The 27,469-nt window shown below is 42.8% G+C and overlaps 2 protein-coding genes across 8 annotated transcripts in view; one reads left to right on the top strand and one right to left on the bottom strand.

Annotated features, from left to right (window-relative positions):
- Positions 1–478: 478 nt before the first annotated feature.
- On the top strand, positions 479–15,997 carry LOC308068311 (uncharacterized protein). 3 transcript variants are annotated; one of them, XM_080398704.1, is made up of 13 exons: positions 479–1,369; positions 1,481–2,705; positions 3,397–3,534; positions 3,997–4,209; positions 5,431–5,494; positions 5,759–5,785; positions 6,158–6,281; positions 6,450–6,540; positions 7,482–7,651; positions 8,261–8,364; positions 8,824–8,984; positions 9,076–9,146; positions 9,230–15,997. In XM_080398704.1, exons 4-13 carry the CDS (start codon positions 4,178–4,180, stop codon positions 9,247–9,249), a joined length of 864 nt encoding a protein of 287 aa, XP_080254830.1. In that variant the 5' UTR covers positions 479–1,369; positions 1,481–2,705; positions 3,397–3,534; positions 3,997–4,177; the 3' UTR covers positions 9,250–15,997. The 3 variants fall into 3 exon arrangements, 2 of the variants coding, with proteins under 2 accessions (XP_080254830.1, XP_080254831.1); XR_013929927.1 differs by lacking the exons at positions 479–1,369; positions 1,481–2,705 and having other exon boundaries at positions 2,846–3,534; positions 9,066–9,146; XM_080398705.1 differs by lacking the exons at positions 479–1,369; positions 1,481–2,705 and having other exon boundaries at positions 2,846–3,534; positions 9,066–15,997.
- The window catches only part of MARCHF7 (membrane associated ring-CH-type finger 7), a 26,174-nt gene continuing 14,698 nt past the window's right edge, over positions 15,994–27,469 (bottom strand). Inside the window, exons 6-11 of one of the 5 annotated variants that reach the window (XM_080398678.1) lie at positions 23,832–24,951; positions 23,410–23,579; positions 22,090–22,199; positions 20,564–20,677; positions 18,679–18,727; positions 16,643–16,915 (exon numbers count right to left, since the gene is read on the bottom strand). In XM_080398678.1, the coding sequence (XP_080254804.1) occupies positions 16,890–16,915; positions 18,679–18,727; positions 20,564–20,677; positions 22,090–22,199; positions 23,410–23,579; positions 23,832–24,951 (1,589 nt within the window). In that variant the 3' untranslated portion in view covers positions 16,643–16,889. Of the gene's footprint in view, positions 16,916–18,678; positions 18,728–20,563; positions 20,678–22,066; positions 22,200–23,409; positions 23,580–23,831; positions 24,952–27,469 lie in introns of all 5 variants that reach the window. The other 4 variants (XR_013929924.1, XM_080398677.1, XR_013929925.1 and 1 more) reach the window with 4 other exon arrangements.

Genomic DNA, 27,469 nt, shown 5'->3' with positions numbered 1-27,469 from the left:
CTGGCTAGGCTTGGCTCAACATGGCCCGGCTCAGTTTGGCTCGGCTCAGCTCGACATGGCCCGGCTCGGCTCGGCTCAGCTCGGCTTGGCCCAGCTCGGCTCGGCTTGGCTCAGCTCGGCTTCCCTTGGCACGGCACGGCTCGGACTGGCTTAGCTCGAATCGGCACGGCACGGCACGGCTCGGCTTGGCTCGGCTCGGCTCGGCTCGGCTCATCTCTAATCAGCCCAGCTAGGCTCGGCTTGGCTCGGCTCTGCTCAGTTGAGCTCGGCTCGGCTGCCTGCTCATCACTCTCGTGTGCCTCAGAGGCTATACGCTCCCTCCCTGGAACTCCAGCGGGGAAAGGTGCCAGGAAGGCATTCCGCTGGCAGTTCTCACACTGCCCCGGTAGCCAGCTGAAAGGCACCACAGAAGTCTGGCTTCCTGGGCTGACGTGGCGAAACACTGATGACTTCTTTTGCACACCCCATGGCCAACTCCAGCGGGGAAAGGTGCCAAGAAGGCATTCCGCTGGCACTTGTCACACTGCCTTGGCAGCCAGCTGAAAAGCACCACAGAAGTTGGGCTTCCTGGGCAGAGATGGGGAACCGCCGACTTCTTTTGCACACCCCATGGCCAACTCCAGCCGGGAAAGGTGCCAGGAAGGCATTCCACCTAACCCTAACCCTAATACGCATGTTCAATAGCGTTAGTGGCAAACTAAGGGCAGCGCATGCACATCATAAGGTTGACGCCCCGAGGCGTGGTTTCTGGCAGCACATGAACATTACCAAATCGGCAATTACGCACGCACAGTCAGAGTTCTGTCATAATTAAGGGCAGCTCATTCGTATAATGGGCTTGACGCCGCGGGGCGTGGTTTCCATTGGCGCATATTGGTTACGAAATCGCCTCTTACGCATGCACAGTGGGGTTTCTTGCAAAACTAAGGGCAGCGCATGTGCATAATTGGCTTGACGCCGACCGAGTGGTTTCCATAGATGCATATGCATTACGAAATCGCCTTTTACGCATGCGCAGTGGCATTTCAGGAAAAAGTAAGGGCAGCGTTTGCACAGAATCGGCTTGACGCCGCGGGGCGGGGTTTGTGGTTTTGTATGCTTATTACGAAATCCGCTTTCACGCATGCGAAGTAGCATTTGTGGCAAACTAAGGCCAGCGCATGCGTAGAAGTGGCTCGACTGAAACGACCCAGGTTCGGGTCAAGCCAACGGTAGAATCTTTCCCTCGCGGAGGACATGCGTTCGAGCCCCATGGTCTGGTACCAATTTTTGGTTGCCAGATGGCAGTAGCGCTCCAGTAACCGGGCGGCTGCAGTACCCAATTTTTTTCGCTAGATGGCAGCAGCGCCCCACCAACCGGGCGGCTGCAGTACCTAATTTTTTTTCGCTAGATGGCAGCAGCGGTCTTCAACCGGGCGACTGCAGTATCCAATATTTTTCGCCAGATGGCAGCAGCGCTCCACCAATCGGGCGGCTGCAGTACCCATTTTTTTTTTCGCTAGATGGCAGCAGCGGTCCACCAACCAAGCGGCTGCAGTACCCAATTTGTTTCGCTAGACGGCAGCAGCGAACCACCAAGCGCCTGGCTGCAGTATTTAATTTTTTGTTGCTAGATGGCAGCAGCGCTCTACCAACCGGGTGGATGCAGTACCCAATGTTTTTCGCCAGATGGCAGTAGCGATCCATCAACTGGGCGGCTGCAGTACCCAATTTTTTCTTGCCAGATGGCAGCAGCACTCCTCCAATCGGGCGGCTGCAGTACCCAATTTCTTTTCGCTAGATGGCAGCAGCGCTCCATCAACCCTGTGCTGAGCACTGGCACGGTGAGCACGGGCTGAGATCTCAGCCCAGTTTACGCCACCGCACCACGGGAGCTGCTCGCTGCCGCTGCAGGTTTCGCATTGCTCTGCCCTTTTCCCACTCGCAGCCCAGGCATTAACACTTATTGCCTCCGTATGCAAAAGCACCCACGTGGCTCAAGCTGTTAAATCATTTCTGTATGACGCATTCCATTTTGCTGTGCGCAATAGGGGTGCATTTGCTCTGCTTGCATTTGGAAGCACGTTAGTAACAGCAATTTTAAATATATTTTTTTAAAATAGAAGAGATTTTGCAGGAATGCACTTTTTGAGTAGGAAAAAGCGAGTAGTGTGGATATGTGGCTTAGGAAAAGCTCATACAAGGTTTTCCCCTGCACAAGTAAGCCATTATGAGGTGTTGCACGGTTTAACCTCTTGAGCTCACAGCCGTTCCGTGTGACGGGAAAGTGAGGTGTTACCAGAACGAAGGGGTGCAGACTACGCGGCAGGGCTGCAAGGTGGGGCAACGGAGAGGCGTCTTTCCTTCACCTGCGTCTCCCCGCCCCCCCCTCCCCCAGGTAGCCGCTCTCGGCACAGCCCGCACCCCGCGGGCATCCCCCACAGAGACCCGGGGGCCGGCAGGCTCAGAGGAGCCCGCGGCGGCACCGAGCCCCTGCCCGCCCCGGCGCAGACCGGGAGCCACAGCCCCTCCTCGGCCGGCTCTGGGTCACGCTGCCCGGCGGGGCGGGGCCGGCGGGCGTGGGCGGGGCCGGCGGCGGGCCCGGCCCGGCCCCGGAAAGTGGGTTCATTTCCGGCCCGCGCGGCACCCTGGGGCGGCTCTGGCGGTGCGGGGGTTCCCCGGGAGCCCGGAAGACTTTCGGGCCGGGACGTGCGGCGGCGCGCTGGGTGAGCGGTCGGGCTGAGGGCGGCCGGGGGCCGGCGGGCGAGCCCGGCGGGCAGAGGCCGGCTGGGGGGGACGTATCGGGCCGGCGCTTGGCTGCGGCAGGGAGCGCCTGGTGCCGGCGGCGGGCGGGCTGAGGTGAGCGGGCTGCCAGCGGTTCTCGTCTCCCCGGCAGTCACGGTGGTCAGCGGGCTCCTCACGCTGCTGCCTTTTTTTTTTCTCGGAGCTGCGCTGCTGCCTCAGCGATGAGGCGAGGAGCGGCGGCGGGACGGCCCCGGTGCTCCCTTGTGGCGGCGGGGCCCGGGAGGGGAGTCGGCCCTGGCGCCCTGCCGCCCCCCCCCCCCCCCCTCCCCCCCTCCCTCCGGGCTGCCCGCGCAGCCGCTGCAGCTCTGCGCGGGGCTTCGTCTTTCCCCCAGCAGCTGGCCGGGGCCGTGGCAGCGGGCTGGGGCAGCCGGCCCAGCGGGCCGCAGAGGCTGCCTTGGGGCCTGCGGTAACGCTGTCGCGGGGGGGGTCAGGAGCCTCTTCCCGTCTCTGCGAGCGGCCAAGCGAAAGGAAAGAAAGCCGGCGGCGGAATCCACCCCCCTCGCCCCAGACTGCTGATTTCTCTAAAAAGTATTGCCAAGGGCGAGCGTTTAACTGCCGGGGAGGGTTGGGAGGCAGCAGCTCAGGTGTCTGGCTGATCCTGTGTCTTGACAGTCAGCTCCTGGGCCAGAGCAGCCGAGGGGAAGAGGCCTTTGGATTTGCTTCCCAGCAAAACGGGGCTCTTTTGTTTTTTCTTTGTACCTAGGTCCATCGGAATTGTACGTTGACAAATCAAGGGAAGCTAAACTGAAGGTCGGTCTAGATGTTACTTTTCCACATGTGCCTTGTGCTTGTGAGTCGGACTGCTGACTACGGAGGGATAACTTTTGCACCTGCCGAGGGCCCACGAGGCTCCATGTGCCCGCTGCTTCAGAGTGCTGTGCTGCTGCTTGGGCAATAATTGGACTGTAATGCCAATGCCACATGTTAGCCTTTCTCCAGAAGTTAAAAAAGCAGAATGAGCATTAAGAATCTGATTACCTTTTAACTAAATTCAAAATAAAGTTGCAGGATGAAGTGACTGGAAGTGTCCTGCAAGTCTGACTGGGTATTGCTGCCGTGCATGTTATCTGCCTGTCTACCGATTGTTCCTGCCTCTTGTTCTGTTGTGGTAATTCTTTTGGGTAACACGTTGGGCTCTGAGTGTAGTGCATCTCGACTTCCTCCTGATCCCCCCGAGATGTTATTGGTCTTTGCCTTCCTCACGTTTCACAGCGCGTGGGAAGGCCAGAGAGGCTGGAAGCCTCAGCTGTTGTGTGCAGAGAAGCTGTTGGCCTTCTAAGAGAGCATGTAGCCAGCAAGCGCATCGTGGTGCTCCGGTACCGAGCTGATATCACAGGCCTCAATCTTTTTTTATTTTTTTTTTTGTGAAAAGGGATCACAAGGAAATGTGCTGATGTTGAAGGGGGAAAGGTGGTGGGGGAAGAGGTAGGAAGCAGCTTTCAACCAATTTTAGGCTTAACTCCTGTGTTCCTGAGAATGGTTCTGGGCTTTGAGGGGTTGCTTTTGGCTTTTTGCCTTAAGCTATCAGTGTGCGCTGAGCTGCTGCTTCTTAGGGAACTGTGGTGATACAAATTGTGTGCATGCCAACCTTCCTGAAGGCCATAGCTGTATTTTACCCTAAAAAAGCTTTCCGTAATACTACGCTTCTGTTAGGATGCAATTTTCTCAAATTCCCTCTCCCCTTCAAGGTGATTTTCCCACACACCTCCCGGCAGTAGGACTAATGTCATCTCCTCTTGCCCACTTGGGCTTGGACTAAAATCCCTTCCCTGACTATTCTTCAGCTTTTACAGCCTTTGAGCCTTCCCTTGGGCCTGGTTGATAGTCCTTTGCCATTTCACCCTGTTCACAGCCAGTGTGAGTCTAGCTACAGACTATCTCAAAGACTTTCAGTTACACGATAAACCTGCTTTTTTGTAAATTAATTTTAGCATTTTTAATTGCTTTCAAAGTGAACTACGGGAAATCCTGTCCGCATGGTGGCCTAGCATAAGCAATGATAGAAAGGTGCATCAGATGTGACCTCTGTGTCAGCTCGGCGTGCCTCAGACAGACTGCGTTTGGCACTCCGTGGCATGCTGCGCAGCTCCAGAAATCAATGCTAGGGAAAAAATGGGCAAAAATAATAGTCATGTAGAAACACAAGTTAGGAAGAAATGCTATAAATTAAGTCTTTCTGTTGATTGAGGCAGTTGATCTTGCTTGTGGATCTTTGGGGTGTGAACTTGATGCTGAACGGCTCATTTTTCATTTGACATGCCTTGAATTATTTTCAAAGAGATAGAAGAGAAGCTTATGAAATAGAATAGGTTATTGAGTCTTCCTAATACGCTCACAACGATTATGTATAAAGCCAAAGTGAAGGATGATGGAATAAAGTTCTGTGCTTTATAAGTAAATACAGTACACTTAAACCTGATCTCCGTGGAATGTCCTAGTTATTTCTGGTTTTAAAATCCAAAAGAAGTTTAGGAAGTCTCAGAGGTTAGTATTGTGGGAAATAAATGGCTCTTTCACAAAAAATTCCACGTAAGCAAGGCTCTTTGAACAATTCTTTTCGAAATCAGTTCTAACTACTGCCAGTTAGCAGTTTAATGTTGAAATGTATACTTGCCCTCCTATAAAGCAGTATTTCTTGCATTTCAGTGCTGTGAGTCATGACAAATTTGGGAAGAGCCCGAGGGAAACTTTTCATCCTGAGATGCAGAAGGTAGGAGGTGACTTCTTTTTTTGTTGTTGTTTGGCTGTGGCTTTTTATTATTTTCTGGAAAAATAAGTTGTTACATATAAATGCCAGTGGTTTGTTTCTTTCGGTAGTAGGATAATAACGAGGAGTAGGGTTACAGTTACAAAATCAGCTGTCTTTATCAGTTGAACTGGCTACTTTGAAATTAAAACAAATACACAACTACGTTACAGGGGGGTTTGTGCTGTCTTCAGTACTGGTGTGCTAAAGATATTGTTTTGTTTACAGGATTTATTGGCTCTTGAAGAGCAAGAGGTAAATGTAACCTTTTCACTCCTAGCACTCACTTGGTGATGTATAATGACTTAGATATCAATTGCTTATTGCAGTAAAAAAATGTGGTGTTTCTGTGCAACATCTGAGATTGAAAATCATTTTAAGCACCGGCATAATATATCATATTAATAGATGACCAACTTAGTAATATCATAAAATTCATAACCTATGATCAAAAGTAAATTATTAGGTATCTGCTACTTGAGCATGTAATGGAGCTGGTATGAAGTGTATATTCCCGTGTGTAGGACGTATACAAAAGATGTATATAAAAGTCCTTAGAGGAGACATTATTTTAGGTCTTTTGTGTGATTGTCTGTTTATCCTATAATGTGTGGTTTTATTTCTCAGGGACCTGTGAATTTTAAATTTGGAGTCCTTTATCCTAAGGATGGACAGCTTACAGATGATGAAATGTTCGGCGATGGTGTTCAAAACTCTGTTCAAAGGGTTCAAAACTCTGCTCAAACCTGTGGTACGTCCTGGCTATATTAATTGGGGGAAGCAGGAATTTGAGTCAAGCAGCCCTTATATTAGGTAAAACAGAAGGATTAATGGTTTTCACTGCTTAAAATAATCACTGAAACGTCATCTTAAGTGTGGGTCTGGAGATGAGAGATGTCTGTATTTCTGTTCTTAACAGGACAAAAATATGGAGCCTGTTCCCATAATGAAAAGGAGCACTGGAATTCCAGTGAGTTTCCTGTTGGAGGTGAAGGATCCCAACACAAAAGGTGCTGTGCTGACAAAGGCTGGGAAGTACACAATACCAACTATTAATGCGCAAGTATGGAATTAACTGGACTGACCAAAAAGTGAAGAGAGTAACCGTGCATAAATGTATGAGTGGCAATGCAGCCGAGGTGGCCAGCCCCTAATTAAAAGGGAGGAACCACTACCTTCGTATCTTAACCTTAAAATATGCAGTACTTTCCAATATTAAAATAGGGTGGCACTACTGTTCATGGCCCTGGAAGCTGGCTGACCTTGGGGTATGCTAGGAACCTGTATTTCTGCAAGACATTTCAGTACTGTTTACAGTTGGCATCGTTCTCTTTGAAAGCTCATTTTGCTTCTGGTTTACATTTCAAAGTCTTCTTGCAAAATTTAATAGCCGTTGGACTGAGATTTCCTCCCCCTCTGACTTTTAGCAAATGTCATGTGTGAAACAGTCTGAAGTTTTCCTGTTGCTATAAGCTAAGAAATTACTCCTGTGTGCTGACAAGAGTGGCTGTTTGAAAATGCACTCGGTAGCACTTCTTTTTCTGTTGTGGATCTCCTGTCGCACAAGCTGTAACATAAGGCTTCTTACAAAATGAAATTACTCTGAGACTAACTTTACCCTGATCCAGCAATTTACATTTACCCTTTGGCAAAGGAGAGGTGGGATTCCTTTCCCCTGCTTTTCTTCCTCTTTTCTTTCTTTTCCACTCTGAGCTGACTGGGTAGTTCATCCTATGGATGGGAGAGTTCTGCAGAAGGAAAACTGTTACCCCCTCCTCCTTCTGATGTTGTGGCTCTAGAAAAGTCATTTAACCTAAACGCCTGTGTTGTAGAGAGCTAATGTGGAGTGAGAAGACTTCCATCTATTATTTTCCTCTGATAAAATCCAAAGCTTGGAAAAATTTACCCATCTTTCACTTTTTTCTTTTTTCCTTTCCCACCCACCCTCCAGGGAAGCTTATGCTAGAGAGAAAAAGGAAAAGCCTCCCTCTTTACCAGAGGAGCTGCGTTCCTCCTCCACATATGATCCCATTCCAGATGACTTGTTGTGTCCCCTTTGTAAAGATCCAATGATGGATGCAGCAGTTATTCTCTGCTGTGGAGCAAGTTATTGTGACGAATGTGAGTAATTTAGAGTAAACTCCTCTCCCATGTTTTTTAATCCAAAACGCCACATCGGATCTTCTGAAAGCAGGAATTAGGAGATCACCTGTGCTGCCATGTCTATTTCATACTTAAGTATGCCTGGTATGGAATGCACGTAGTTTGTCCACAGCCCTTTTTCTCATACACAACTACAGAGCCAGCTCTGGTGACTAACTCTGGTCCGCCACAAACAGGCAGTCAGGCATTTAATCTACATTCTTTGCCACGGGAGAGTTGGTTAAACCTTCAAAACTCGAACTGACTCATGGCTTTTTGGGATGTGCTTTGTTCATTAGCCTTGATGTTGGTGGCTTCTTCCTGTACTAGACAGCGGAGAAAAGGCTAGTCCAAACATCAGGAAGCAGCTCATTCTACATCTTCACCTGTTACAACAGGGAAATGTCAAAACTGTATAGCGATTTGCTGCATACTAGACATTTTTTACACTACTGAACATTTATAGCTTCATGCTCTCCATTCAGGACCATATTCACCCATTAATCGTCTATGTGTTAGTATAATTGATGAGAACCCCAAAGATTTCCTCAGTTTGGCTAAAAACTATTTTGATGCTTCTAATTACAGGTATTAGAACAGCTTTACTGGAATTGGAGGAACATACTTGCCCAGTGTGTCATCAGGCAGGTGTTTCTCCTGATGCTTTAGTTGCCAACAACTTCCTGCGCCAGGTAACATAATGACTTTTTCATAAACTGTTTGTAAGAAAAGTCTGTTTGTAAAAAGCTGAAAGGGAAGAAATTATTTACATCTCCTTAAAGAAGGCTAAACTGAATAAGGCTGCATTCACTTGTCAAATGCATTATCTGTAGTTAGAGAAGCTGACAACTCTTTGGAGGCAACCTGGTAAATTCAGGTCACACTTCTGTGTAAGCATGCTTGCCTGTCCCTCAAATTTGCTGTTAACACTGAAGTACTCTAACTACAGATACTCTGAGCTACCAGTCCTTAACAGCAGTGTGGCACGTGATGTGTTCACATATGTATCTGTATGCTTCTTTACTGTAGGCTTGGTAGACTTTACAGGAATAAACAAGTCATTTTACCCTGTGGAGGCTTTTCTTCATCTATCTACTGAACTGTCATAATCTGACACTTCAACCTTTTTGTAAATGTTCTTCTGCCTCTAGGCTGTGAACAACTTCCAAAATGGAACAGGCTACACAAAAGGGCTCTGTAAAGATTCAGCAGCAGCAGTCACCACCACCACTTGTGACTGTGACACTTGCTGCTTTGGTGACGGCCACCTTTCTAAATCTTCCTGTCAATCAGCAGTGTGTTGGAAGAGAAGGTAAGTTTTATTTCAACATATGCTGTTGAAATACGGTATTGATTAGAGCTTATTTTCCAACTGTTTGCACTTACTCACAAGGGCTGTCCAGTTCCAGTAGCAAGACAACTGGCACTACCATGTCTTCTGGGCCCCCCCAAGAGCAATCAATACCCACAACTGGTAAGTGATCGTAACTTTAGAATTTCTTTAAGAAAATTACCTTCAGATGAACTGAATGGGATTTTTTTTTTTCTTCTCCCCAGTCCAAAAGGTCATCCAATGAGAGCCAGTCCAGTTTTCTCAGCAGGTGGCAGACCAGGCTGGGGACTGTAAGTATTTCACAGAAATTCAGTCTGTGACTATTTGTAACCTGTTAAACCAGGCTGTAACACATACATTACTTCTACAATATCTGATTTGTAATGAAATGCGTATGCACAGAAAGCTGTGGAGAATACAAGTGGTAATTCATTTTTAAGTGGCTCAGTTTGAGTTGGCTTTAACAAAGGGGATCTGTGCTTGCAGTAAAATTATTTTTAAAAATATTCAATTTCTTAAAATATTTTAAAAAATATTTCTTATAAATAATAAAATTATTTTTTAAAATATACAAAAAAGATACAGATGACATCTATCAGATAGTATACTATCTGAAAAACACTTTTTGAGGAAACTAAGTATATATCACAAAATTAAACATAATGGCAGAATGAGGTGGAAAGCCACCCTTTTGATTACTGGCTGGATAGGCCTGAAGAAGCTGATTTCCCTAAAAATAGAATGCCTCCAGCATTCTATTTTTAATGACTTAGTTGGTAGTGATTGAGCAAATTCTTGGAAGAGTCAATGCTGGGTTTTTATGACCATTTTGAATTTTTTCAGTTTAGTCATCTCAAATACCCAAAGTACTTTCTCTCAGTTGGAGAGAGAGGAGTCTGTTTTCTCTATTATTGCCATGCCAGGTTAGTCCTTCCTTTTTGGTATATGTGTGTTACAGATAGACTGTAAGTGTGCATCAGTGTTTATAAAATCTTAAAGATAAAACAAAACCCAGCATCCGTCCCAGAGATACCTAAAATTCTCAGATTCAGTAAGCCAGGAAAGAACAGTTCAGGGACAAGACCAGGCCAAACAGATCATCACGAGGCAACAACCTAGGAAGTTTATGGGGAAGAATTCAAAAGACATTTGAGAGAAGATTGGTTAGTATCTGTGCGGTACTTCGAAGCTCAGAAGTGTATTGAGGAGTGGCAGAGGAGCCTTGAGCATGTGGCACCTGGGAGATGGGAGTCTCTTTTTAAGCATGGGCAGCCTCTTCCCACAGTCACAAAGCTGAATGTAGGGGGAGAAGACTGAGGCAACTGCTTGGGGTGAGGATGTGGAAGGCAAATGGTGAGGACCCAGAAATGAGGGTATGTTCATGCTCAAATAAACAGAAAGCTGCCAGAAAAATGCTGAAGTTGAAGAAGTGCTCACCACCGTGCTCCTGCTTTGCTTTATTTTCCAGGTAATTGCTTGCATGTCCCTAACGGAAAAGCAGATTGTCTAGAAGAATCAGGAGGAGTTCCAGTCCACCTCTCTATCCTTAGGTGGACTGGATGGTTCAAGGGATTAGCAGTGATGGGAGCTCCACATGTACGTCACTAGCTCAAAGATGGCAGGGATTACAGGTGACTGATAGTTATAACTGGACAGCAGTTGTGAAGGAATAGGTGTTCTCTTTTGCCAAAGCTTCTCTGTAGTGACATCCTTCACCTCTTGACAGCCCTGAGGAGGCTAGAAACTGAACAGGTGTAGATTCCTCCGTCTCTGTGCTCTGATTGTAACTGTTACCTCAAAGCACTTTGGAGAAGATACATAAGAGAAATTGCTTTAATGTTCTCTTTGTCTAATCTTGCATGGGTACAGATTTCAGCCTGGACTGCAAACTGGTGCCTTTCACTCAGATTTTGTTGACATTCTTAACATTTTTCTTATGAATTAAAAGATCAGACTTGTATGGAAATCTTAAATTGGAGGAGGAATGAACATACGTGGAACAACTTGTAAAGAAAAAACTCAAGATAGCTGATGTCTTCTGTCCTCAAAAAGCACTTGAGCAGGAATTGGAAGAACTCTCTGCTAGTAATGCTGTCAGTATCTTTCCCAGAGCAATGGCATTTGGTCATGTTACTAGAGACTGAGTTTAGAAGCTTTTAGCTAGGATTTTTCTTGAAATGTGGTCACTGTCCTTGGTTAGAGCTAGAGGTATGTGCAAAATTTGGCTACAGCTGGCTAGAAGTGGGGTATTTTGCATCCTGTACAAATTGCCAAATACGTAGTGAAGTTAAATAAACTAAGTTGGCATTTTCAAATGGAGCTTTACTGTCTCCAGCCTAAATCCTATTTTCTTGGTGTTTGATGCCATGGTGTAGCCATTAAGACTTGCTCTTTTTGCATCTTACTGCAACAAAAGTGATTTGTGCTGCAGGTAGTTGCTGGGTAGTGACACATCTGTATGTTCACGTACCAGTAGACGCCAGTATACACCCCTGAAATCCATCCATAGCTAGGGTAGTTCATGCGATAGAATTGAGTGGAAGCAGACTTACCCTTCCTGGGTGTTTTTACACTACCACAGCAACAGCTGTTCTGGCTCGTAAGCAGAAACCTTTACATGCTGTTATGCTCTTCGGTTTGCAGTAGCAGTATATCAGCAGCTGAAAGAAGCTTTGACATAAGCATATGGAGAGGAAAAAAACCCAAACCTAAACAAATTTGGGAGAAAAAAAAAAGGTGTGAATTACTGTTTTGAATTAACTTCATAAATTTCTTTTGTTTTTTAAGGTCCAAGTCTCCATATACAACTTCATCTCACTCTAGAAGTTCGCATACCTACTCCAAGTCAAGACCAGGTTCTTCTCACCCTTGCTCCTGCACTCTTATCATCTAGCCATGCCCCCTCTCATTCCTACTCACGATCACCACCATATCCAAGCAGAGGCAGAAAGAAGTCAGAACTGTTGTCGTAGGTCAAGGTCACATGGTTATTCCCACTCACAGTCAAGATCACCCCCCTACAGAAGATACCAAGCATGGTAAAGGGCTCTAGTCTGGTATTTAGAGGCCACTCTCCCACTAAACAGGCCACACGTTAAGGGGAAGGAGAACGTGTTTTCAACACATACACAGAAGTTCCACCATATGATGTGAAAGCTTACTCTGGCAGATCTGTAGACTTCCAAGATCCATTGGAAGAGGAAAGATACAGAGAATGGGAAAGGAACTATAGAGAACAGTATGAAAATTTTTACAAGGTCTATGCTGTTGACACTCAGCCTCTACCTGTTTCTCTAGATAGGTTTGGTCCACCTGGGACCAGACAAGAAAATTTGCAGGGATGTGAGACAGAGCCACAGAAATCATTATAGGGCTGGAAATCACCCTGAAGAACCTTCTGGATGGGAGAGGTCATGGCATCAACAATCCTACAAAATCCAAAGAGAAAGCAGTACAAAATCCCCTGGGAGATGGCAAAGGAAACAAGCACAGAAGACACTGGAAGAGAAGGGGATGATAAACAAGGATTTCCCAAGGCTGAGTTGTTAGAAGGTGCAAAAAAACCAAGAGAGCCCATTATAGCAGGAGACGTTGAAAGAAGAACATATATCTAATTTATCCACTATTGGTAGAAGTAGGACATGAAGGAATTACCACATCAGACCCTGATAAGAATCTTGTGTCTTTGTTAATTCAAAGTAGAATCAGAAGATACTAAATAGACTGCTTATCATCATCTTAGCTAGTGGACTCACCCTTTCTCTTGTCTGTTCCCATAACTGCACAGCTTTTGAAAAAACACCGAAGACTTAGAAATCAATACAAGCCATTTTATGAAGCATTATGAAAGATGACAGTGTGCACCTCGCCCGTTATGACTGGACTGCATGCTTTTTTCCTCTTGGCATTAGTTCTACCCGAGGAAGCCCCATTCAAAAGAGTGAAGAAAAGCCAGATACAAAATGAACCATCATTAATACCATGGAGTATAACAAGGACAACACTGTGCCACCCTGAGATGTCCCCTCCCTGCACTGCCCCAGTGCTACAGGCATCAGCTGGAGCCCCAGGGGAACAGGGGCCATTGCCAGAGCCCCACAGCATATCACCCCCTCCCTTGCATCTGGGCACAGCCAGGAGCTGCAAACACACCCGGTGGGCACACAGGAGGCAGGAGATGTTTATTCACTAACGCACATGAGAAATCCGAGAGTGAGCTTGCCACAAGGCTCACTGTCCAGATGCAGTAGGACAGGGGGGTAAAAGGGAAGAGAAAGGCAGGAGGAAGGACAGAGGGACATAGAGGGAGCTGGAAAACATGATGCTGCAAACAAGAAACGGACAAGGAGCAGGAAAAAGGTGTAAGGAGAGGAGAGATTAAGCAAGTAAGGGACAGAAAAATATTTAGTAAGTAGTAGACAGACAAAAAAATTGCAGTGCTCTGCAATGTGCTGGAAGGTGAACACAGGGAGCGTGAGGGAAGGGTGGCAAATGGGGCGGTCCCAAGTACAGTAGAAGGCAGTTTCTGTATTTATCCACTTCTGTGCTGTTTGGTGGAAATCAAAGGCACAATCAATAACTCTTTCAGCCAGCCTCAGCTGACAATTCTTCCCAGTGCTCATGCTGCAGAAAAAGCCAAGACTGGAAGTCATTTTTTGTAACAAAGGTGCATTAGAACTTCCTACCCCATCCCATCTTCAACCCAGCAACCTATCCCAGACACACAAGGTTACATCCTTATGCAGCAACCAACAAAGCCTGCACCCACTTCCTTTACTAGAGGTCCCAAGACTTCAATATTGTACCAGTTGTACCATGTAGCTAGCAAGCACTCACCCTGGCCCACAGGGAACACCCCCCCCTTCATTTTCCAAACAAGATGCACACAGAATTCCACATGCATAACCCACCTGACTCTAGAATGGAATAGTTCATTTGCAAGGAGCCTACAACAATCATCTAATCCAACTGCCAACAACACAGATACCATAGCCAGAATTGAACGCCCTACCCTTCCAACTCCATTATTACCTTACTACATGCTAGATGACCCAGAACTCCAGGCTTCTCTGTTCTTCTGAGCTCATTAAGCTCGCTGAAAGCTTTCACTGCTCATCCTTTGCTGTTCCAGCATCTTTCTAGACATCCTGTGTTAAAGACACTTGTCCAGAGATAGTGGTATCAAGCGTGAAGTAACTTCCTCGTAATGGAAGAGTGGCAGAACAGCCAGAACCACAGCCAGGTTTGGGAAGAGCCTAACAATGCACAAGACAAAGGACATTTGAAATACAGTGTGGCACAAGCAACCTGGAAAATTAAGCTGGCACACAACAAAAGAACAGTACACACAGAGTTGCAAAAGTCAGAATTGTGACATGGAAAATCATGCTCTCACCCGACACAAAAGCAGCTGTAGAACCCCAGGATGGACACTTGCAAGCATCTCCATCTGAGGGAGCTGCAGCACGAAGGACTCACAATGGCACTGCACACCTTTGGGCCCTATCAACCCCACAACTCTTAACTGTGGGGCAAGGCACTCTCAACTCTGCAGCTTATTCCCACCCCCATGCTGCCATCCACACCTCGACCTGTCATCACTGGCCTCACTGGGGAGATCTGGGCCCACCACTGAGGATCAGGTACCCCTGGAAACAGCTAGAACCAGCAACAAGCTGTAGCCATTCCCTATGTCTCCAAACCCAGGGAGAGAACATGGTGCAGGCATGAGACAGCACCGGCAGACAAGACAAACACCTATTTGCACAGACACTTAAGTGAGCATATATATGCTTTGTGCTGACAGAAACAGCACTTGCACAGACCAACAAGGGCTTACACAGACACCCCCACAGACAGAGATCTTACAGCTCAGGTCTACGGAAGACAGCAAATTGTGGCTGCTCCCAGCCTCTACCCTTCTGTAGCTAGGTGGGGACCTGGGTTGCAAGGCAGAGCTCTCCTCAGGGGAGGCAGCTGGGGCTGGCAGCAGCATTCTTCCCAACTGCTGCATTCAGAACCTCTGCTCTTCACCGATTCCACCAGTATTTCCCCATGTCACTCCTTTGTTTGCACTGGAGCTCAACAAGGCTGCAGGACAACAAAGTGACAATTGACTTGAACTGAATTTGTACATGGAACTGTAGCTACTTAAATCGCTCACCTCCTTGGAATGCTATTTGTTAAAAGGACAATTTTTTTTTATAGTACTCTTCAAGTAATCAATTTAGTAGGCTATCAGTGCTCATGCTTTTAATTCTAAATGTATTGAGGGCATATGAAATACTGTCTGCTTCACTTTCTGATGGTTTAGTAAGCTATACCAACTAACTCAGAAAGGATTAAACATTTAACTTTTATAATAAAACCTGTATTCACTTTCTTCAGAAATTAGTTAGAATACATTTTCACATATGCCTGGCCCTTCACTTTTTAAACTGATGTCTGGAAGAAAGCTATATTTCAACTAATTGTTGGAATGATACTTCTGAGTGTTGGCACTGAATACTCAATGCCTAAGGTTACCAGAAGGAGCACAGAAACGTGCAATTTCCTTAGCATTCCATTTTCTTTCAAGTCTCACAGATGACAGGCCATCTTATGTAACGCTAGCAAAGTTAACTCCTAAAATCATGTGAGCTCATTTCAGCTGTTAAGGCACATCCTTCCTTCTGCACAAGTTAAGTTTTACATACTGTAACAATAAACTAAACTCAAGGTATTTCAACATACTGCACTCTTTGCAGATACATTGGTACTATAGTAATTAAAACTAACAAATATTTATAGGAAATACAATTCCAGTACATGTATGACAATTTATTGTACCACTGTTCATATAAAGTATTTCAATGGTCAGATACAATCTTAAATATCTGCATAAGAATTTACAAACATTAGTAAAGATATACCACAGACTATAGCCTTCTAAATTTTCAAGTGTAAGTGCTGGTAGATATCCATGTTTAAATAAAATGGACAATACCAGTAAAGATGCATACCTCTATTGTCTTTATTTATAAAGAAGTGACAACACTAGAAAACACATTGATAACCAGTGCTTTGAACAGTGAAGGTGGGATCTAAAAAAGTCTGATTAAACTGAACAACCTTAGGACTTTATCAAGTTGCATATCTGCCAGGAATGCTGAAATGCAAGAGTTTACACCTGCAATATTCCATAATGGAATAGCCACATAATATCAAATATAATCTCCAATTTCCAAACCAGTACATAAAAAAAGCCATCACTAAATATTAGAAGACCACTGCAAGTTCTTATTGCTTTTTGAGTTAAATAATAATCTTCAAATAAACCAAAACCCAATCTCAACGGTATCTTGCTCATCCTCCTGTTCATTCATTAACACTGGAAGCAATCAGTTATTATATAATGTGGCAACAGAGGCATTTAAAAAACCCAAACAAAACCTAATTAAGTACATGGACATCCCCACCCTCCCTGCCCACCCTCACCCTGAAACTCACTATAACCACTTAGTGCCAGTAGAGGAGAAAAACTTGATAGACAAAACCAGAAATCTGACTACAGTAGGAAGGAAACATAAAGGGAGATATAGCTTTCTTAAATATTCAAAATCTGCTGTCTTCCAAACCAAAGCATATCATCCTCATCATTTAAAAAGGGAAGTTGCTTTTTATTTATCTAATCCTTGCACATGCTGAGTAGTTTGCAAGTCCACTGAGTCCCACTGCCGAGCAGCTGATTTTGAATTCAACAATACTTCAAAAACTACAGTAATATTCAATGCACTTTTTACTAAGGAGAGGAAAAAAACAAATGCATGTTGACGTTGTTCTTGCCAGTTCAGCATTTCTGCAGCAATTCTATTTATCTCTTGCAGTATGAAGGTTCTACCAGCATCAGTCTTCAGAATCATCCTCGGAAGCTATTGAACAACATAGTATAATTAGAAGCCTTTACAAAGGTTTGTGAACTTAGAACACTAAGATGAATAGTGTAAATAAAGGTAATATTATAAAATTAAATAGCAGATTGAACACCCACCCAAACCTTGTGTAATTACATAGCTTAATATTTAAATGCACCTTATGTCAGAAAAATACAGCATTTTCAAATCAAAACTCAACATTACAAAATGCAGTGTCCTCCTGCTGTTCTTCCTCAAAATAGATGGAAGAAAAACTTAATTACGCCAGAGATTCAACTTTTATGTAGTGTTTACAGTGGCTAATTCCAACAGCACTCAGAGGAGAACATATTCAATCCATGACAGCAGCACCCAACACAAGGAAAAGAAATTGTTCACTTTGTGAGTAATCTGGATACTAAAATATTTAGAAAGGTTCTGCAGTCTAAACAAACGGACTCGCCTACTTGGAAGCAGCTCCTCTCCACCCCCATTCTTTCAGCATATGCAAAATGAACATAAAGCCCACATATGCATAGGATTTTGTTGTTGCAAGCTGAATTAAAAGACAAACACATACTTGTCGACTACGATTAAAGAAAAAGTCAGCACACACATCTACAATAGGCTTGTAAAGTGCTGCTTGTCCAAAACAGGAATGTAATTGTCCACTTAAGCAAACTCTGCAGGCAAGAAAGTATTTACACTTGAGTAACTTGTCCCATCTCTGAACACAGAAAGAAGCAATGCCTATCTCCTCACTTCCCCAGATCTTAAAAGAGAAATGTAACTAAAGTAGCACCAATAACAAACATAAAACTCTGTATTCCTCACCTGCAGGTTAGGTAAAGCCTGAATCAAATATAAATCAAATTACTGTGTAAAATGGCACTCATTAATTTTTACTCTAGTAAGGACGCACATAACTTAGGAGTAAGTTCTGAACTCAAGTACACCTTTGTCTGTTCTGAACGCAGAAATAATCACCTGCTCCTTGAACTAAGACTTCCACACACATACAACATTCCCTATCATACTCTAAATACATCCTATGCACTGAAAATTCATATATGAACTGTGAATGTTGACATTCACATGCACACTAGGAAAAACAAAAAGGTAGATCCACTACCCTTCCACTGCCTATTAGATTCAGAATACCTTTATTAGAAGTCAGGACATAGTTTTGAATTTAAGTATACTGAAGAAGCCATTAGGTGAAAAGTAGGCTAGTCCTTTGTCAAAACTGGCGACTGTTAAATTTAATTCCTGAAGTGGATAGCTCTTATCAAGGAATACACACAACCAAAAACTGTGCGTGGATAGAAAAAAGAAAGGGGAGAAGAGCGCAAAAAAAGCGAGGGGAAAAGAGGAAATGGCAAGGTAAGTATGGTAACTTAAGTGCAGTGAAATTCAACTTTAAATGTTTCTTTTCTACTAGGACTCATGTAAAAGGCTATAACCTGATGGTTGGTCACCACCAATCCTGTAACAATATACTACCTGAATTACGATAACCAGACTGTATCTAGTGAGGAATCTTGCTGTCACTTGCAGAAAACACTTCTGTGGTCTAAACAACTCTATGCTGTTGGGAAATTAATCATGGAGAATTAAAACCAGTTCCCTCTCAGAATAATCCTACTGATAATGGAAAAACCACTGCTGGGTAAAGTCAGATTTTCAGTAATTAAGCTCAGTATTATGAATCTTGGCAAGGAGGATTGTACTTAAATTTAACTTCTGAGTTGATCTAATGGGAGAAGAGGGGAAGCACCTACTTTCAATATCTTCCATATGTGCCTGAAGAGTTCTTGCAAGGTTAATAAACTAGAAACAAGGCAGAGAGAAAGTAGTTTAAAAGTTGCAAAGTTATCTGCAGAGATTTGCAACAAGTTAGCAAAGTTTTCTTCACTTTTTCCATCCCAAAGCTTCACCCCAGAGGTTGGTTATCCTAACCCATTAGCCCAACTTACAAAAATCAATGCAAAATTTAATATAAATCCCCACACACTAGATTTCAAATTGCTACTGCACAGTTATTTCAGCTTTCACTCTATGTCAAATGTTTATGGTAGTGGTTACTGGCATCATCTTCATGTTCTACAGTCTGTAAAACATCATTTTCAAAAGTAGCACACATGAACAAGTGCCAGTTATATGAAAATTTTTCCTAGAAATTGTAATGCAGAAAACCACGATCTGTAAGGACTTCACTAGTTGCATCCATTTCATTTACTTCACCATTAATATGGCAAAACAGAGCCCTCTGACTGAACGAAGTTAATGAAAAATGCATAAACACACTTAAGATTTTAACTATAAAGTTCAAGAGCAGGATTACTATTAGGCATTGGTGGCAGTTTAATCTTAGAAGTACATAGTATCAAAATCCAAAGCCAAAATCCCTAAGAATACAAGTTCCTTAGACAATTCTGAAAGTCTCAGCCAAGTGCTTTTTTGTCAGTGACAACCGACATCACTCTTTCAGTGATAGTCCAGATGTTAAGACACAGCAAATAAAACAAGAATATAACGCTATGGTTTCCATATGTCAGTTGTATGCTGGGTATGAAATACGCATCGGTGCTCTCCCTGGTTTAAAATGCGGCATCACACAATTGTGTAATGCCACCTCTGATGAAAAAAGTAAAAATACGGTATTTCCGCAATACACTCAAGCTAAGAACCTGCATTGGATGCTGGCTACTATTAGATCATATGTCTTTTATGTTTCTACACTTGTAGCAGAGAAAATTGGACATTTCATTTGTGGATCGTGCACTACATTAGATGGGTAACAAAAAAAAAAAAAAAAAAAAAGAAGAGGACCACTGTTCCAATGCAGTAAGAAACTAGAGCACAGTCCTGCCTCTACCCCAAAGGCAGAGTACCTGCTAGCAACCATTCCAGAAAGTGTTGGACAAGTTAAATATTGTCAATTCTATGTCATTAAAAAAAAAAAAAAAGTCATCAGCTTTTCAGGAGCTCAGATGATGAAGAACACTGATTCATTACCTAGTATCAAATAAATGTGTAAGAATACAGGATTTCTGAATGAGTCACTATGCAGAAATAACTTTGCATTATGATCTCTTAATGGTAAAATGTGTACTTACTGCATTTCTAAGCCAAGCCACTTAAGTAACAAGAATCCAGCTGAATACCACTAATAAAGAGTTCTGACTAATGCCAGAAAATCATAATATAGCTAGTCAGCTGCAGAAAGTAATATTCAAGTACATATTTAGGCACAATCCAGCAGAAAAGCACTGCAAGGTATAGACCTTTGAGATGTAAACTGGCATAATAAGAAAAATTAATCAAATAAGACAGTCCAACATTCTCAACTGCATCTTTTGTACACAGGGAGGTTAACCTTCCAGTTCTGCATAAATTCTCAACAATCATGACAATACATGCAAAGCAATGAATTACCAACAACCTTGACAAAAATGATTTTACAACAAAGGAACTGCAATGAAGTAGTACCTTCAGCTTCAAATGCATGGTGTTACTGCACTGACAAACCCTGATCATTTCAAACCTAAATTTGTTAAATAAGCATGCTTTTTGGGTATCTAGCTCCTAGGTCACTCCAGGTAACTATCTAGTTCCAAGTTCTCTGTACGAGCAATTCCTGTCATAAAGTCACTGCGTACTTACTCTGACACGTGTGCTGGCCTCACTTGCAGTTCCTAGCATATCAGAAAAGCGCTGCTCACATAAGTGTAACAACACTACAAGGTAGAGACCAGAGCTGATAAATTCATAGTCTGCCTTAAAGGAGATGAAAAGAAACATTCAGAATGTCAGTGATGCATCTGCATATACGATTCAAAAAGTAGAATAATAATTGAATTTTACTGGAAACATTACAAATTTGATCTCTAGTTGTTCCAAGAGAATTAGTGAAATGTAGTATTAAAAAAATTGGAATTCCAAAAAGCTACTTATACTTCTGGTTCTTCCCATCCACATCCATGTTAGATCCCAGATCTAACATGTTATCCTTGAAGACAACTAAAGCTCTACAAATAAAATTTCAGTCAGCACTATTGGTTCATGGGAAGGAATCTAAGAATCAGAGTATTATACCACTGGAGAAAACAAAACCAACTAATTTTGCTGGTTTCTCTTCAATGGTCACAACACTTTACAGAAAGCCAAAATAAAGGGAAATACCCTAAAGAACTCTGTGATGTTTTAAGTATTTTGAGAAATTATTTTCCCTCCTAAGATAAAAAATTTCAGAATGCTACTGCTGATCTGATCATTTAGTCTCAATTCCTTTAGGAAAAAAGTTTCAAAGTTCTTATTTCTATCTAAGTACAGTGACAGTAAACGAACAACCAGTTGTGCTAAAACAGAAGATGATGGCACTCTCAAGAAAGAGTTTTCAGAGTCTAGCCTAAGTGACAGAACTACAGTACTAGGGTAAGAGCTTACTCTAAATAGTAAGAGAATTAGAAGCTGACGTTTGGCCCCAAAACTGGTGTAATTTTCTGTTTTCTTTCAATTTCTGAGGCGGGCAAATTTCCTTGTCTTTCTATATCCACAGAACACAACCCAGAGAATAAGGAAAACCTTCTGAATAAAGTTCACTAAAATAACACCAGATTTTTGTTATTTATTCAGTTTTAAACACTACACAATCCAGTAGTTCTAGGATAATTTTTTTACGTAGTGAGAGTAATACTAGTGGGCATGCATTTATTTTTGATTTAGGAAAGGACTTCAGGGAGCAGCAGGAAGTTCTTAGAAAAGAGGTTAGTTTCTACCACTTTGATGAAACAGAAGAATTTTTAAATGGTACGTTTAAACCAACTGCTTTAGCGTGTTAAAAGATGGCTAAAAGCAAAGACAATTCATGACTTAATGTGACATCCAATCTCATCATACTAGTATTCTCACTGCACCTATGTATCAAGAGACACTGGACTGCAAAGCTAGATGACAGATCTGCACCTAAGAAAAGGGTAAGAGATTACACTTACTGAAAGCTCAGCTATGGGAAGCACAGGAGGAAGACAGAATTTCTCTGAACACTGAGGAGAAAAATCTGTTCCATGTTGACATTCCTTTATGTGCATATCAGTCCTTCTGAAAAGGAGATGCATTTCCCTTCTCTAAAGAAGAGCACCCTCCCAGCACTAAAACAACACTTACCAAATTATGCAAAATATACTAACTTGTTCATTCGCATGTGCCCTATAGAGTTCATGAATATCAAAGTCTTCCAGATTCAGGTGCAACTTCTCTTTGCACAGTTCACAAGTTGTTACTGCTTCCAAAGAAGAACCTGGTGGGGAGGGACAGGGGGAAAGTCAGTGTCAAGTTGCAACAATCAACAACATAGGAAACAATTACACAAGCATTACAAACTGTAACTTAATATTTGAGTTTATTTTGCAGAGCAAGGTTAGAAGAAAAGAAAACCTCTAAAACAAATGTAGTAACGATCTGCTACTGTCAGAACTTAAATGCTACAGAATGTTTATTCTCTATCCAACGCCACATATTTTGCCTCATGTTCATTCTGGACACCAGACATCTCCTACTGAAAGCCTGACATAAAATCGCTGCTTGGGCTGTTTGAATGCTACAATGTAATCCAAATATACACAAAAGTAGTAATAAATATACTGGAATAGCTTAAAAGTTATTGTCAGAGTAACGCTTTGCTTTAAAGTACCAGGTTTAAAACAAACTGCTCTAATAAGCAACAAGATGAACAAAGCAAGTTTGTGGTAGATTTACATCTTCTGTAGTTAAATACTGCAAATTAATTTCTCTGACAGGCTGAGGCTTCTAATACATCCCTACTCTGATGTGGGTCCTCTGATAGTAAGTAAAAAAACTAAACAGGTGCTAGCACCTTCCTTTGATAAAAAGTATTCACTGTTTTCCTGTCTGCTACCAAGCCACCTGTTTTTGAGTCTTAAAAATACTATAGATAAGTTATAAATTGGTCAATCAATTTATTACAAAAACATTGGTACAGTGTGCAATTTCTGAAGTATTTCTTCAAAAAAAAAAATCTATACGCAGTCTGAAGCACTGTTTTGAATAAGTAGTTTTAACTGACTTGAACAGGAGTTAGTATCTTAAAAAAAAAAGATTCAAGTACAGTTACAGTAGAAAAACACTTGGATTTTCAAATCCCTATCACTCTGCTACAAGCACGTCTACAAAAGTCTTAACAACTAGATCCACATACATGAGGAAGGGTGGAGAAAAGTGGTAAGTAGTTCTAAAGCTACACTTCTGCAATATTGTATTTTTTCTAACGTCTTAGTATACAAACCCAGAAACATGATCCTTTAAATGACAAATACAGTTCTTGGAACTAATCACATGAGAAACTGCACAGACACACAAGTCTGGAAGTGCCACACTGCTCTTTTTCCCCAGCTGCTCATTTTTCAAATAATTTTAACCAGGAGGACTACCCTTAATATTAAGCCTCCCAATTTAACTGGAAATTTACCTTGGTCCAGAGTCTGTTTTACCTGAATTAATCTTGGACTGCAGCCACTTTTTCATGCACTCCTGGTGAACATACTGCAGACTGCCAGTGCATTTGCATGGCTCTATTAGAAGGTTATCAGAACTTGCAGAGGACATCTGACAGATTCTGCATAAGTCACCCTCTTCATCTTCAGAATCTTCTAAAAGCAGGCTGCAGGAAGAAACATCAACAAGTGCTGTGACACATTTAATGTAAGACTTTTTATAATGACAATTCTGTTCACTAAACTGTTCTAACACCTACAAGGATTAAAACAAGTTTTTCTAAAGACAAAAGTGAGAACACAGGCGACAAGACTCAGTTGCCACCTTCTTAGAAGGAAAGCTTCCTTTTAACATCACAGTTACAGAAAACTCATGTTAAGTCAGCTGAATTTTCTCTCAAAAGAACATACTAATTTACCTCTCTTTAATTTTCTGGAGCCTTTCTGGATCTCTTGAAGGTGGTATTTTAGACTTGCCACTTTCCTGTCCATCAGACTGATTCCAGCCAGAGGGAATAATATCTACAGTTATCATAAGATTGTCAGACAGACTGCTTCCTAATGTTGGAGGCACTGCAAAGCGAAAGAGAGAACCAGGCAGAGTTCCAGAACTTCTCCTACTGTGGGCTGAATGTTGTGGGGAGGCAGTAGCTGCAGGAATACCAGATACTGCAGGTGTTGGTGGTCTGCTAACAGAAGCCCGAGGAGGGCTATCTGAAGCTTCAAGAGAGGTCTCCTCACCTGACTCTCTTCTTCTGAAGACATGTTGTGATCTAGCAGTTGTATCAGAGGTAGAGATCCTTGAGGATTCATCTCTTCCTTCTCTTCTTCGTCTGGAAAAGAGAGGTGTGCATCTGTTCCTCAGAGATGATGATAACCAGGATCCTGTGCTCCTACTTTCAGAGTCTGGCCTGTAACTTTCTCCATCTGAATCTGAGTTATGATTCTGTGAAACTCCTGATAAACCCCATCTTCGCCTAAGAAAACTAAATCCCTGAGAAGCTTCAGATGTCTGAAGTCCTGGAACTTCGGACAACGGAGTTGCAGCTCCATTACTGCTTGACAGAGTAGAAGCTTGAACTCTTGGGACCGTTGACTCTTCAGAGCCTAATGGTCTTGTATGCAATGAATCTTGGCTAGACCTTCGAGAGAAAAATGTAGATGACATACTAGATGCTAAACGAGATAGCAGCTGTCTGGTTGTGCGCCTCCCTTCGCTGTCAGCTGTAGGCTCATTCAATGACCTCTGAGAAGATAAAACCCTTTCAGAACCACTTGAAGAAGGAGTTTCATCTCTCATGGCAGCAAGAGAAAATGCTGGCTGCATGCTCCTCTGGGGAGACTCCAATTCATTTCTCCTTTGTCTTGAAGAATAGCTGGATCTTGAAGAGCTCATGTTAGAGTCTCTGTTGAAAAAAGATGGCCGATGATCAGAAGGCAACTGGCGGTTCATGGATGCATTCAGCCTCAAAGCGCTTAATGAGTTCTCTTTTGGTCTTGCTCCCTCTGCATATGAAGAGGCAGGCCTGTCTTGAAGATCTGTTACAGAAAAGCAGAGGAAAATACCATCACAAGATGTCCTCCAATTGTTACAATCCAGATGGATAACTCTACTGTGTAAATGCAGAAATTCAAGATTTTGTGATCCTACTCAAATTTTTTTCAAATCTGACAGATTCCAGAGCAGTATTAAATTTAAATTTACTTACCAGAATTCTAAAGTTAAGCTGAAACCTAGGCTGGTTTCAGTCTGGTAAATCCATCTGGGATCTTCAGATTATTAAGGTATGACTCTCTCTCTTATACATGAATATGAAAATTCTGACCATTTGTCAGAAGTTACATAAGAACAGCACCTGAATTAAAAACAGTGAACTGTACACAATGCTATTAAGGTCCACTTTGCCTGTAGACTGAGAAATACAAGTTAAAGTTTCAGCAACGTAGCAGATGCCAGAGCATCTGCAACAAATGCATGGATAAAGTCAAGTGTATTCCCCACCTATTAGAACAAGCTACCCTTACTCTTCTCATTGTAAGCACATCAAAGGCTGCAGTTATGAACACTACTTAAAAGTAGCATAAAATTATTGACTCTGGATTACAGAAATTGAGCATTATCTAAATTAAAAGTATTTACTAATACAATGTTTTAAACCAAGAACTCAAAAATTTAAAAAATCCTAGAAATACAGTAATTCCACTACTCCAGCCCAAAAAGGTTATCTAGCTATTGTTTTTATCAAAGTAATGCAAGAAATAAGTTAGTTCACATGTTCAGCTACACAGCTGGTTTAAACACCACCAGGCTCAATCATTCTGGATTAGTACTCCCACCTGCTCTCCACCTCGAGTACTTATAGTCAGTTAGGTAACTATTACCACATTGTTGTGTCCTCTCCTGCTTATTAATTGTACATTTGATCACCCAGTGCTTCCCAGTGGCCTGCAGGTCAAGGGAAGTGATTCTTCCCATCTATCCACTCATGAGACTCCACCAGTAGTACTGCATCCAGCTCTGGAATCCTCTGTACAAGACAGATGCAGACCTGTTGGAGCAGGTCCCGAGGAGGCTACAACAGTCATAAGAGGGATGGAACACCTCTTCTATAAGGAAAGGCTGAGAGAGTTGGGGTTGTTCAGCCTGGAGAAGACAAGGCTCTGGGGGGACCTTATTGGGGCCTTTCAATATATAAAGGGGGCTTATAAGAAAGATGGGAACAGACTTTTTAAACAGGGCCTGCAGCAACAGGGCAAAGCGTAATGGTTCTAAACTAAAAGAGAGTAGATTCAGGCTAGATATAAGGAAGAAATTTTTTTACGATGAGGATGGTGAAACACTGGAACAGGTTGCCCTGAGAGGTGGGTAGATGCCCCATCCCTGGAAACATTCAAGGTCGAGTTGGATAGGGCTCTAAAGCAACTTGATCTAGTTGAAGATGTCCCTGCTCACTGCAGGGTGGGTCAGACTAGATGACCTTAAAGGGTCCCTTTCAACCCAAACCATTCTATGATTCTTATAAGCATATTTCCTGTAAATACCATGTAAGTACCTCAACACACTAAGAAGCATCCAGCTGTAGTTAACACTACACAAAGCAGCTGAGGAGGCTAACATGAGCTAGTCTCCTTGCTTCAAATGGCTAGATGTGGGGGGAGTGGCGGAATAGAGAGGGAAGGAGGAAGCTGCTGGAGCCCGCTAACCTCATAAGAAGGGAAACTTCTTCAATATTTTAACTACTTAACAAGCATAGGCAAATTAAGTTAGGAGGCAGAACCTTTCTCTACGCATTCTAGAACTGAAGCTTTCAGTGTCTGTAGTTTTGGTGGGTTTTTTTGTGGGTGGTTTTGTTGTTTTTTTTTCTTTTTCCCCCCAGAACGGTTCTGCATGGCAACCACCATCTACTGTTGAAGTTGAGGTGTATGCATCTGGCAGACTAACTAAAGAAGCATCTGCCATATGGTTTTGACTACACAGCAGGGAACATAGGTCTTTTTAGAGAACTGAACAGTGACACTACTGCTAGAAATGCAGCACAGACAGTACAAAGCAGGGTTGTCCACCCATCCATTTCTCCCATTAGGTTCTACCAGATAAACTCCAACTGTCCACACAGACCATGATAACATTAAAATATACTCTCCTGGTGAGGTAAAGCTTCAGGATGAAATCTGCAACTAGTTTTTATCTTTTCTGCTTATCTTCTGTAATTGTGAACCCAAATGTAAGAGAGAATATGATACAGGCCCCTCTGTGAAAACCCTTTCCACAACCAAATAACATTATTTCTTTTCCTACACCTAAGTACAAAGAGATCTGAAGATGAACAAGACGACACTTACTGCCTATTCACACAGTTACAGTGGCAAACACCGATGCCATTTTCTTACAACTGAATGCATCCACAAGCTAGACCAGTCATATATCCTTTGACGGTTTAGCTAGTGCATGAAAGTGGCCAATGGACTTCATTTAAAAGGATACCTTAAAATTAAATAGAACTTTTGGCTTTGTGTTTTGAAGAAAATATTAAAAGAACATGCAAAGAAACTAACA

Source organism: Falco punctatus, assembly GCF_963210335.1.
Source record: "Falco punctatus genome assembly, chromosome: 8".
Lineage (NCBI taxonomy): Eukaryota > Metazoa > Chordata > Aves > Falconiformes > Falconidae > Falco > Falco punctatus.
Note: the sequence above shows the minus strand (reverse complement) of the source record. Positions and strands in the feature narration are given on the sequence as shown.